Below are 13,516 nucleotides of genomic sequence, written 5' to 3'. Positions count from 1 at the left end.
TGAAAGACAATGGCGTCGAAGGTGGATTTCAACGAGAAAGGGAGTGGAGGAGCAAGAGGACTACGATGGTGATGAGGTTGGTAAGAGTCTCATATGGGATTACGATAGAAGGGTGTGTGCTTGATTTAAAAAACAAGAGTTAAACATGCTTAAAAGGATGATTCATTAGAAAATGAGGGTTGAAATTGGTTGATATTTAGAGAAGATGAAATTGGTTTATATATATATATATATATATATATATATATATATATATATATATATATATAGAGAGAGAGAGAGAGAGAGAGAGAGAGAGAGGGATTCTTAATTTTTTTTATTATTGTATAATTAAGAAAATATAATATAATTTAAAAGAAATTAAAAGAGTAAAATTGACGTTTAACTTTTTTAAAGACTAAACCATAAAATATTTCAGTTTTTAGACAGATGTTGTAAGTTAAAAAAATAAATAAATAAATAAATAAAAAAAGTTGGATTTTATCAAACCACAGAGACCAAATTTGTAGTTCAGTCAAAAATCAATAACTTTGATGATTTATATTTTTCTAGAGTAATTGTTATGCGGCACGCAATCGTAAGAGGACAAAATCGTCATTCCACAAAATTCAACGGACGTGGGAAGGGTCGTTTGGGTTATAGCGTGTGTTTCCGGTACAAGTGCCTCCATGACTCCATGTTTCTATTAATCAAATCCCCAAATTTCACTCTTCTTTTCTACAGCATGAGATTTGATTCAATGCTTCGTCAACCATCTAATTTCACAATTCCATTTTGATCTGATTTTATTTTTAACAAAACCCTGCTCTTATCGTACTTGGAGAGTTTTCGGATTTTCTATGTCAATAGAACAACTTCGAACACAAAGGTAATCACTCGATCAAATCAATTGCCAATTGCAGGTTCTAAGTTTCTAATTTCTTTTTCTGATTAATTTCGCATATGTTTTTTAGATTCCCTGTCGTATAATTGTGTAGAGTATGATGACGCAATATTAGTTAGTATCGTAACTCATTAGCTGTTTTTTCTTTCTTCAAAAACTGATTTCAACTAATGATGGAAGCTGACCATTTTCTACCATTAAGATAAGAAGTTAAGAACTGTATGTTAAGTGTTTTGCATTAAAATCTTCAGAAAAGTCTATGATAATTATTTGGAGTATATTCGTATAGGTGTTGTTAACAATATAAATACCTATAGAGAAGGACACGTAGATGTGTAATTATTGTATGACCCATAACAGATAAGATATGATAAGATATTGATGATTATTATATTTACCTAAAGTTTGACTGAGGGTAATACTTATATATTCTCTTGAAAACCTTGATCAATGATATGAAAATATCAATATTAATGATTTTGTTAAGTTTACTGCAAATCCACATTGATGTTGATTTACATGTGCTAGGTTTGACATCAACAGTCAACACAGCCTTTTTATTCTGCTAAGATTGTTTGCAATATGTTTTGTTAAAAATATGGCTTCAATTTAACAGAATTGCATAATATATTTTGTTTTATTTTGAATTTTATGGTTATCTTGTGCCATGTTATAAAACCAATTTCCAGATGGGAGATCAAGGGTTTTCATATACATTGGATGAAGCACTTTCTGCAATTGGATTTGGGAAATTCCAATTTATTGTGCTTGCATATTCTGGACTCGGATGGGTAGCAGAAGCCATGGAAATGATGCTTCTCTCTTTTGTTGGACCAGCCATCCAACCTGAGTGGGGACTTTCTTCAAGTCAAGAGAGTTTGATATCAACTGTAGCTTTTGCTGGAATGCTGATTGGAGCATACTCATGGGGTGTTGTGTCAGATTCTTATGGAAGAAAGTAAGTTCTTCAATCAAAACTCTGGCTCAGGCTGGTGTAAGAACCCTATAAATTGGTGTAAGTGAGTTTAAGATTACATAAGAGCAGAAAAACCTTGAAGTGATTGAATTGTCCTTTGGGTTTTCAGGAAGGGATTTCTTGGTTCAGCTATAATAACAAGTGGAGCTGGATTTTTGAGTGCTTTTGCTCCAAATTATATATCGTTGTTGATTCTACGTTTCTTTGTTGGTATTGGTTTAGGGTGTGGACATGTGTTTACATCATGGTTTCTTGAGTTTGTTCCTATTCCAAACAGAGGAGCTTGGATGGTTGTTTTTTCTACCTTTTGGACTGTTGGAACAATCATGGAAGCTGCACTTGCTTGGGTATACACCTTCAACTATATCATCATTTCGTATTATCACCTGTGCCTGTGCCTGTGCCTGTGCCTGTGCCTGATGAAAATGGGACAAAAAAAATTAAATTTTTCGTACACCCAAAAGGTGGAACACGGGCTTGCTCTCGATTTCTCATACGTGTAAAAAGACGTAAATGCCCTCATCATGGAAAATAGCATTAAAAGCGTGTTTAGTCTTGTCCAATGTAACAAACGCAACATTAAGCTCATAATCTTTATTTGTAGCTTCTAATTTGATTATGTTTCAGTGGATCATGCCTAACTATGGTTGGAGGTTGTTACTTGGATTATCTGCAGTTCCATCTCTTTTGGCACTAGTGTTTTATCCTCTTGTGCCAGAGTCTCCAAGATACCTTTCTACACAAGGGAGATTAACTGAGGCACGTTATATTCTGACAAAGGGTGCTCAACTCAACAAAAAAGAGCTTCCAGAAGGCTTACTTGTTTCTGATCATGTAAACAAGATAGAAACTGATGATGAGTTATCTGAAAGTAGCTTATTACTCTCCTCAATTAGAAATAAAACCAGTGATTCACAAAGAAGATCATCATCTGTATTCATGCTTTTTTCTCCAAAGTTGATTAGAACAACGGTTCTTCTATGGTTTTTATACTTTGGCAACACGTTTTCTTATTATGGAATTATACTTTTGACTTCACAATTAAGCATTGGGCAAAGTGAATGTGAGCAACCCACTTTGCTTGCAGAAAATATCCAGGATTCCAGTCTCTATGTAAATGTATTCATCACCAGCTTAGCAGGTATCCCAGATTTTTTTTTTAAATATTTGAGCAATGAGGACACATTTAGGAAGTAGAACGAAAAAAGAGATGAGGGTAGATTTGTAAAAAGTTAGGACTTAATGGTGAAAATCTCATTTATCAAACTTTCTTTTTTAAGCAAAAACATTAATAAGTTTTATGCAGAAAAGTCCCATTATTTTGGGAAAATCACATAATCTGTCACTTCCTGTTAAAATAAAAAAAGAACTGTTTCGTTAATTTGGGCAAAATGTTAAATAATCGGGACTTTTCTGTTAAAAAATCTTTTTTTAGGACTTTATCAAAAAATTTCCCAAAGTAATGGGACTTTTCTACATAAAACTCAAACATTGATATATAGCCTCCAAGATTAAGTCATGTCACATTAAGTTCATGAAGTGAAAAAGAAACGACAGTATTGGTATAATTGAGTATATTTTCCAAATAACAATGTCTTAACAAGAAATTTTTTTTTCTTTTAAATACAATATTGTAAGAAAAATTTAAATGAAAGTATGTTGCTATTTCTTGCATTTAGCTATGAAGCCTGATGAAATGACATGGGTATATTTTGCAGAGCTTCCTGGGCTTGGTATAGCAGCTTTGATATTAGACAGAGTAGGGCGTAAGATTTCCATGGAAATTATGACTGTTGCAGGATTCATTCTATTATTGCCACTTGTTCTCCATCAAAATGCAATATTAACAACAATCTTTTTATTTGGAGCTCGTATGTTCATTTCAGCAAATTTCATTGTTGTCTGTATCTATGCTCCTGAGGTATGTATAATGCATGTGTTTCATTATAAGGTTGAATGAAAGGAAATAGCATCATACTTTTATTTTTTTATTAAAGCATTCTATTTTCATTTTGTCATTGTAGTTTTGACAAGTCTATCCATCTATAGCAATGTCATCCACATACAAAGCAATTTTCCCTGCTATAATTGTGTAAATTTTTTAAAGTATAATGTTGTAATATGGTAGATTTTTCAAAGTATGAGAACTTAATAAGAAAATAAATAGGAAGTATAATCTTGTAATGGAAAGAAAATGAAAGTGTGATGCTATTATTAAACACAAATAAGTGAATGATATTTTGAAAAAGAAACAACTTGCATACGCATCCCATTAAAATTGTAACAATTTTCATCGATCTTCCATGAAAATGGAAGCATTTCATTTATGGGAAGTTTTGATACTACAGTTACCCATATTTCCCTTCTTGTATCTTTTCAAAGTTGGATACAGTTTAATCAAATATTGTTTTTTTCATTGAAGAAAGGGTTAATATTATAAATGACTTTATATATATATTGTGTTTTTACCTGATTAAACCTCAACTTTATTTTTATTTTTTTCATGAAAAAGACCTTGCATATTTCCATTTTTTCGATTTGGCCCTTTTAGCAGTTTTTTTCCGACAAAAACTGTCAAACATCTGGTTTTTTCGGAAAAAACGAAAAAAATCAAGGTCTTTCTCAAGAAAAAAAAATCAATTTATAAGGTCTTTTATGATATTGACCCTTGAAGAAATAGAGTGCATATTATTTTACCTTGATATGATCAAATACAAGGCTTAAATGAAATTCATTTATTTGTTTATTATAGAATCATAATTTAAGTTTTCTCTTATTAGATAATCATACTTGACATATCACTGCTATAATTGGTTAGATTTTGCAAAATACAGTGTCCAAAAAAAAACGTTAGCACAATGTCTAATTCAATAAAAAAAAAGTCAGAAAGTAGAATATTGTAAAAGAAATAAATGAAAGTAGGATGTTATAATAAACAAATACATGGAAGTTGAAGTAGTTAGCTAAGTCTTGCATTTAATTTTTGTTTTCTTATACAATTTTGTTTTTGGGGGGATTTTAATTTTATAGGTGTATCCAACAAGCTTAAGGGCAACAGGAGTGGGAATAGCAACAGCAATAGGCAGAATAGGGGGAATGGTGTGTCCTTTAATAGCAGTTGGGATGAGTAGTAATTGTCACCAAACACTCCCTGTTATCCTCTTTGAGGTTACAATTCTTCTATCGGGACTTTGTGTTGTGTTGCTTCCATTTGAGACCAAAGGGAGGGAATTAGTAGACGTTATAGATTTGCCTGTTCAAAATGTGCAAGTAGATTAAATTTATTTATTTGTAAATTAATTTCATTTACATCCAATAATCAACTTTAAATAAAAATCATACTCATTTTGAATATCTTAGGTAGTTTTATCAACAATGTTGTTTTATCTTAAAGGTGTATTGGTACTTGGTAGCGCTTAATTAAAGTGTCTTTTTCAACGATTTGGTTTCATGTTTCTTTGTATGCAAATATTTATGAATGTCTAGTATGGTTTCCTTAAGAGGTAGAAGAGGACGAAAACCGCCGATTAAAATGTTGTCATTGGTGTTGGTGGGCAATGATGTAGCTGAGGTGGTGGCTGATGGTGGTGATGGGAGGCAGAGAGTTATGGGTGGGAGCGTGTTAGGGTTTGATTTAAGTGGCGTTTAGTATGTAGTAATTAAAGAGATATTGGAATGAAGCATTACCATGGAATGAAAAATTGTATGATTACCATAAATAATGGAAAGGATATTGACACAAGAGACTTTAAGTTTGTCTGCTTTTTACTGCTTTACCCCAATATGGATTTTTTTTTGTGGAAAAAAATGGATCAACTTCAAGGTTATTGCGTCAATATCTCATAATGAAATGATGTTTTTTTTTGTTGCTAAAAAAACTCATCTGATGGGACGTGTGTCCAAGCGTGTGGGTGTATTTATGGACCACACACATATCACATCATTGAAGGTTCATTTAAGATTTTTTATTTTTTCCTTCTTTTTAAAATGAAATAACATATATTTATAATTTTAGTTACATTTATTCATATAATTTTCAAATAGAATGAATTTTTTTTTTAATTTTCAAACTACAATTATTTTTCTCTTTGTTTTTTATTTATAGTTATATTTCAAGATTTCGTTGCATCTAATTTTTTTTATTTTATAACTTTAGATCATGGATAACTCTTTTTGAACTATTTGTTATGCATATAATATGTATTTTGAACTAAATAAAATATGTGTAATTTATTTAACCATTTATTTTTCTTTAGTTAAAGTTTATTATCATAAAAAAAGATGTTTTTTTCCCTTTATTTATAAATTTTACACTACTTAGGTTCATATTTATTGATAAAAATACTTGTTATTTCATTCTTCTGGGCTAACCAAACATTACAATGGAATATAATGATCTATTTTATTACTCTGCTCATTTTGTTATCTACTCATTTCGTTATGTTGTCAATTCCGTCTTTTAGTTAACACATTCCATCATTGCAAAAACGCCTTTAATTTTATTTATTTATGGTCCTTGTGTTTCTACAATGATAAATTGAGAGAAAAGATAAAATAAATGGTATTTTAGTCTTTTTTTTTTTTAATAAAAAATAAAAAATGATATTTTAATCACATAAGGTCTACAGAAAGGTAATTTGGTAATTTTATAGAAAGAATGTGGTGGTTGATGGGTGAAAGTATGAGAGAGAGAGAGAGTCCATTTTGTCTTTTTTTAAATTGTAACTTATTTTTAAAAGAGAAGGGTAATATGGTAATTTTATATTTATGTAATTTTATATTTATATCACTCTCATATTCTAATGGTGGCGTTAGTCATAAGGACATCCGTTGTAAATTTTCAAAACCTTAAAGAGCACTCATCTTCAAAATCATTTATAAGGACTTGCAATGGTAATTTTTACCGACCACGACCACTTATGTAATTTTGTCTCAAAATTAATATAAATACATAATCTATTAAGAAATATCTAAGTATGTTAAAAAATATATCTGACTTATTTATTAATACAATGATATATTATATATAATTTTCTTATTATTAAAAAGAATTTAAAAAAAAAAAAAAAAAAAAAAAAAAAAAAAAAAAAAAAAAAACCTTGATTAAATAAAAACTAAATTATAATTTTGGTCCATGTGTTTAGTTGTTTTTTGTTTAAGTTCAAAAATGAATTTTTTTTAGCTTTGGTCCTTGTCATGTCATTTAAAAATAAATAAATAAAGGGAAATTGACTCGAAAGAGTAATCGACTTTCGACTTTGTTCACATTTAGTCACTAAACAATTTTTCATTATCTATTTGTCATTGAACAATTGAAATTGTTCACATTTTACCCTTATGATCGGTAGCAGCCGGTCATAAGGGTAAAATGTGAACAGTTTTAATAGTTCAATGACAAATAGATAATGAAAAAAAGTTTAATAACTAAATGTGAATAAAGTTGAAAATTCGTTTTTCTCTCAAATTATCCTAATATTATACCCCAAAAAAGATATAAAAAACAAAAAACGAAACCAATATTATATATATAAGTTTTATGTTATAAAACTATGCAGTAATATATGTATAAAAATTATCCTAATATTATATGTATGAATTTTGTGTTATAAAGTTTTGCTACATATAAATTGACATACATTAAACAATCTACGTTGTTTATAAAAGAATACACACATACATTGATACATTATATATGTTGTTATACTCCATGTATTGACATATATCATATCAGTATATTTACTATAAAAAATGATATCGAAATTTTCATATTACATAGAACATACATTTAGAAGTATTTTTAATATTATTATTCTTTTTAATTTTTCTTATATAACATGTATTAACATATACATATATATAGTTGAAAACATACATACGGTCAAATATATAGATACATAAATGGTCCATATTATATTATATTTTCAAAAATAGTCATATATGTAAAAAGTTATTATAGGAATTCTCCCTCATTAGTTAGAAATTTTTTATTTTAATTTTTTTCATTTTTAACGAGTGTATTTTAAAAATAAAATGGTATAGTATTAATTTGTTTGTGAGTTTAAATCATCTTATTTTCATTAAAGAAGAAAAAACAATAAAGAACAATATGGTATTTTTACTTTAAACATACACAAAATAGCTTTTCTTGACCAGTTTTGTACACGAAATACACAGAGTTAAATATAAACTGAAACTGCCCAACGAACTAACCAACAATATCTGAGAGACGAAAAGAAGTTGATTCTTTAACGAAACTAAGCAGCAACATCAATTTTAAATCTATTATCAATAACTATTGGATTTACATTAAGAATATTGTCTTCATAAAGATTTTAAGCTAACTTGCATCAGCTCAAACATGAAGTTGAGCATCGATATTCAGATAGAATCAAAACACTCTATTGGTAGCCAATAATGTTAGATCAGGTGTCTAAGGTCAAAACTAAATTAATATAACTTTATGAACTAAAAACAAAATACTTTCTGGGTAGCCCTTAATAACTAGAAATAGTTAGGAACAACTTAAGGAGCGTGATGAAATAATTCGTTTTTATACCTTTTTCGGGGTATAATATTAGGATAATTTGAGACGGAAATGAACTTTCAATTTTATTCACATTTAGACACTCAACTTTTTTTCATTATGTATTTGTCACTGAACTATTGAAATTGTTAATATGTTACCCATATGACCAGTTGTTACCGGTCATAAAGGTAAAATATGAATAGTCAATAGTTCAGTGACAAATAGATAATAAAAAAAAAAGTTTAGTGACTAAATATAAACAAAATCGAAAGTCCATTACCCTTTCAAGTCATTATCCCTAACATTTTTCAATCATGTGACCTTTAAGACCATATGCTTTTACAAACATCAAACATGTTATTTTTATTGTTATCAGAGGAAACATATAATGACAACATAAAAATAAGAAAATTTTCTTAAAATAACCATTACTTCGTTCTGAACTAATCCAACATCGAAGCCCCGACGACATAATTTCTAGCACTAGTGAAGTGCAAAATTCAAAAAATTTGTATGATGTTTTTGGACTCGTTCTAAAAAATAACACTCGACATTATTTGATTTTCCTCTAATCGGCAAATGGAAATGGTTATAAATAATTTCTAAAACACTAAGGCCCTGTTTGATTTGAATCTGATTGGGTCAGGTCAGACAAAAATGTCTGACTCGGTCAGCTCCATATGTTTGATATGTCTCAGTTGTGCATCTGACCGGGTCAACAATGTCTGACTCGCTCATACCCAAAACAATTGCTGACTGAAATTCATTCCACCATTGCCCCTGCACCACCCTCATCCTCCTTCCTCAACCATCAATTTAATCCATAGAAAAGAGAAAAGAAACTAGAACACAGGCGCACAAGAAAAAAGAAACACGAACAGGGACTCCATCTGATTAGGGGAAGAAGACAACTCGAAATTGGAATTAGGCAATTTCGGTCCTTGAAAATACACATCTTGGCTTAATCTACCATAACTTTAAATTGTCTTACCTAACTAATTTCTAGAAATTACTAGTTGGACCCTGAACTTTTATAATAAATTTATTATTATTATTATTATTATTATTATTATTATTATTATTATTATTATTATTATTATTATTATTATTATTACCCATCACTATAGCATCAGGGTAAAATGGTTATTTTGCATCAGTTAGCACACATTCAGTCAGATGTACAATCAAACATAATGGTTTCTTACTCAGTCAGAATTTATTACTCAAACAGACCTTTCCCAATCAGCACTTTCTCGGTCAGCAACTATCAAACGGGGCCTAAGTAAATTTTGCTTAGTGGCTAGACATCGACTAGAAACAATGAAACATCATGATATATATGATGATATCTATAAATTTTTTGACTCCTAGCTGATATAATAAGAGAAAAAGAGGAAAGAGGAAACCAACCTTGAATCAACGGTTGTTGGTTTTTGAAATCAAGAAGGCGCCCACGATCCCCAAGCACTAAAAGAACATACGATTCGCTTTCCTCCAATTAATAGGGTAGTGTTTTGGACTTTTGGGTTGAGCGATGTGCATGTGCAATATTGAAAATTGGCCACTAGCTCAACACTGTTTTTTCCAAACCGATACCTTCTCGGGTTTAGAAGTGTTCTCAAGACCTGCACTAACACTAGTATAGAAAGCATTTGTTGATGCGGTTAAAATGATTAATTGGTGTGGTTATCGAACCACATCAACAAATATCGCATCATAAAAAAAAACCCTTATTTATTGGTGCGGTTATAAAACCGCCTCAAAAAAATAGCAAAACCACACTAACAAATATACCTGGAACAATACAAAATTGAACCAAAAAAGAATCAAAACCGCACCAACAAATCTTTGCACCATTAAATACAGGACCACACCATTAAAACAATTCGCATCATTAAACAAATTCTATTGCAAAACAACCTAGAGAAGACAACATCAACCGATTTAAGAAATCAACCTCAAAGTGATCCAGTAATCTACCAACAGTTGCTTATGACAATATGCACAAGAAATTGTTTATGCAAGGAAATAATTAATTTGTAAAGCTATAATCACCAAGTGGAAACCCAAACATAAATCGGATGCCTTTTATTGACAGATTAAGAAGCTGTGATCTTTACATCTGCCCACAAGAAGTGGTGCTTGGTTCAAAACAAATATCTAAACAAAACAAATCTATCAGGAAAAAAAAACATATTTTCAAACTAGTTGAAGAGAGAACAAAACTGAACATCAGGGAGATATCTTGTTAGAACTTGTTGCAAATGAGAGTTCTTCCAGAAAATGGTCAATGCATGGATCTTTACATCTGCCCACAAGAAGTGGTGCGATTTTGGTCTACCGCATCAATAAAGGCGTTTGTGATTCCTTTTAATGCAATTATATGAAAACCACACCAATAAATATAGTAAATGATGCGGTTCCTATGTTTGTTGATGCGAATCTTACTTAATAATGCGGTTTTGAATATAAACCGCACCCAAAAAAATAGGCATCGCACCATTAAATCGGTTTTGTACTAGTGACTAAATTTAGAATAATATTTTGTAGGAAAATTAAGCTTGATTCGAGTGAAATGCATCTTTATGAGTTTTAATACCATATTATGTCACAGAAAGCTTTAAGCATCATAAATACAAAGGGAAAGAACAAATTGGAAAGCTTTTCTAGTAGTGGGAAGAACATCAATCCACCCACAGATATAAGGAATCAAAAACCAGCAAAGGTTTGGGAAAAAATAAACTTAGTGGAGTTGCATAAAGATGCTACGCAAGCTTCTCTTTGTCTACCTTGAATAACACACTTGTTGTAGGCGTTCCCCTTATTGGAGCAATGTATGGACCTTTTGGAGAAAACCTTGTCATCCAATCCTCGATTTTGCAATTTACGGTTTGGATAATAATCCTACTGATGATGTACGAGTTCCAAAGTGTAAACAAATCCTTGACGAATGACTCAACAACAGATGATCTAGAAGGCCATACCGAGGAGGATGCGTTAACTACAAGGCCATCATCGCTTTTGATTTTAATCAAGATTGTAGGGCTTAAGCTTGCTAAAAACCCTAATGCGTATGCATGCAACCTTGGGCTTGCATGGGCACTTGTATCGAACAGGTGACTTGTTTTGTATGCATGCATGATTTATATACGTATACGGACTAATCATTATTTATATTTATGGCACACCAAACATGCATGCATATTAATTGATTTATTATTTCTTATATAATAATTAATCTATATCGTTTGCATTTATGATGACGATCGATCTGCAGGTGGGATTTGAAAATGCCAACTATTGTGGAAGGATCGGTGCTGATCATGTCAAGAGCTGGTTCAGGTGTTGCCATGTTTTGCATGGGTGAGAATTTTTAATCCCGTTACTTCTGCGCGCATATGTTTGTGGCACATCCTCTATAGTTCATGAACTTATATGAAAAGTAAAGAAATAGTCTAAAAAAAGGAGTTGCTAAATTTGGACAATAATGCATGCAGGACTGTTCATGGCATTACAACCCAAGATAATTGATTGTGGTGCGACTCTAACTGCATTTGGGATGCTACCGAGGTTTGTGGTAGCACCAGCAACGATGGCTGTTAGTTCTCTTATTATGGGTTTACGAGGTGATGTCCTTTGTATTGCAATTATTCAGGTAAACATGATTTGAAGATCTATACATATATACTCTAGGAACGTAAATATTTAATCATTTTCATATAAATTCATTCAAACTATCACAAACATAATGGATCATACTTTACGAGATATATATATATATATATATATATATATATATATATATATATATATATATATATATATATATATATATATATATATAGAGAGAGAGAGAGAGAGAGAGAGAGAGAGAGCTAGATTCAAATGTGGATTGACATCTATTATACGGGCGTTTGGATAATGTTATTCTGTGAGAATGACAAATAAAATATGTTGTTTGATAATATGAAGACGTTCAATCTTATATAATTATTGTAATTATTACGCATTTTCACTAATTAAATCGTCTATAAGGTTATTATAGATTTTTTAATTATTTTCATTCCGTCAGAATGTTATCAGGATGTTTATTGAGCCGTATTCTGTAAAATTAAAATAAATAAAAAAGCAATGCATAAGAACAAAAATGAATTAGAATTAGTGAGAATCCATCAAAATAACAATAGTTCTGTGAGATTGAACGTATTCACATTATCAAACAACATATTCTCTTATATTTCTATTTTGTCAAGTTCTAACCTCACAATCTTGTTTGTCTCTACTGTTACTTTTCTTGTAAGGCTGCACTACCACAAGCCATTGCATCATTCGTGTTTGCCAAGGAATATGAACTGCACACAAGCGTGCTTAGCACTACGTAAGTTTTTTTTGTTAAGTTTCTGTCTTAAAAGTTATTTGACATGTTATTACAGTCGTATATTTACAACCTTCTTATTATTCTGGCCAAGAGTACTGGTTATACTAAGTGATGATTTTCTAATTTATTTGCAACATTATCATTATTTTGGCTAAGGATGATTTCTAATGTATTTTTCATGTTATATTTCAGGGTCATTTTTGGCACCATAGTGTCTATTCCTTTGCTGATATCATATTATGTTGTACTTGACTTGTTAAATAAGTGATATTGTGGTTATTATTGATGAAAGTTAATTTTACATGCGGTTAGATTGTTTGTGAAAGTTGTTCTCAGGTATCGATAAGTTTTGATTCAGTTGATCAATTCAATTTGTAATCCATTCAATCTTGCTCAAAATTTAAAAATGTATTTTACATTTTATTTTAACAAAAGTTGTATTCTAAATCTAAATCGTTGCCTATTTATTGAATCAATTTACTAGAAATTAAAAAAAACATTAAATTAAAAGTACATAAGAGTATCCACAATGCATTGAACTCCGCAGAGTTCAATGGATTGCCACATCATCGTTTTACAATCCTTACAACACTATTATATTTTTCTTTAAGTTCAATAGAATGTTACAAAATGCAATTTATAGTAAATATTTAAGAATTAAAACTTTCCTTTTTCCCATTAAAGAGTTCAATGGTCATTGAACTCCAAATCCATTGAATGTCAAAGTGACATCTTACAATGGTTGAGTTTTAT

General features: G+C 30.4%; 2 protein-coding genes across 2 annotated transcripts; both read left to right on the top strand.

Moving 5' to 3' along the window:
- Window positions 1–644: 644 nt before the first annotated feature.
- Window positions 645–5,297, top strand: LOC111889482 (organic cation/carnitine transporter 7). Its single transcript, XM_023885627.3, has 6 exons — window positions 645–868; window positions 1,573–1,841; window positions 1,969–2,206; window positions 2,487–3,000; window positions 3,578–3,780; window positions 4,890–5,297. Exons 2-6 carry the CDS (start codon window positions 1,573–1,575, stop codon window positions 5,136–5,138), a joined length of 1,473 nt encoding a protein of 490 aa, XP_023741395.1. The 5' UTR covers window positions 645–868; the 3' UTR covers window positions 5,139–5,297.
- Window positions 5,298–5,346: 49 nt separating this feature from the next.
- Window positions 5,347–13,129, top strand: LOC111889485 (auxin efflux carrier component 5-like). Its single transcript, XM_052771868.1, has 6 exons — window positions 5,347–5,480; window positions 11,148–11,501; window positions 11,663–11,748; window positions 11,883–12,040; window positions 12,687–12,763; window positions 12,956–13,129. The coding sequence occupies exons 1-6, from the start codon at window positions 5,347–5,349 to the stop codon at window positions 13,029–13,031; spliced, it is 885 nt and encodes a 294-aa protein (XP_052627828.1). The 3' UTR covers window positions 13,032–13,129.
- Window positions 13,130–13,516: the final 387 nt, after the last annotated feature.

This window comes from Lactuca sativa, chromosome 5 (genome assembly GCF_002870075.4).
Source record: "Lactuca sativa cultivar Salinas chromosome 5, Lsat_Salinas_v11, whole genome shotgun sequence".
NCBI classification, from domain to species: Eukaryota; Viridiplantae; Streptophyta; class Magnoliopsida; order Asterales; family Asteraceae; genus Lactuca; species Lactuca sativa.
Note: the sequence above shows the minus strand (reverse complement) of the source record. Positions and strands in the feature narration are given on the sequence as shown.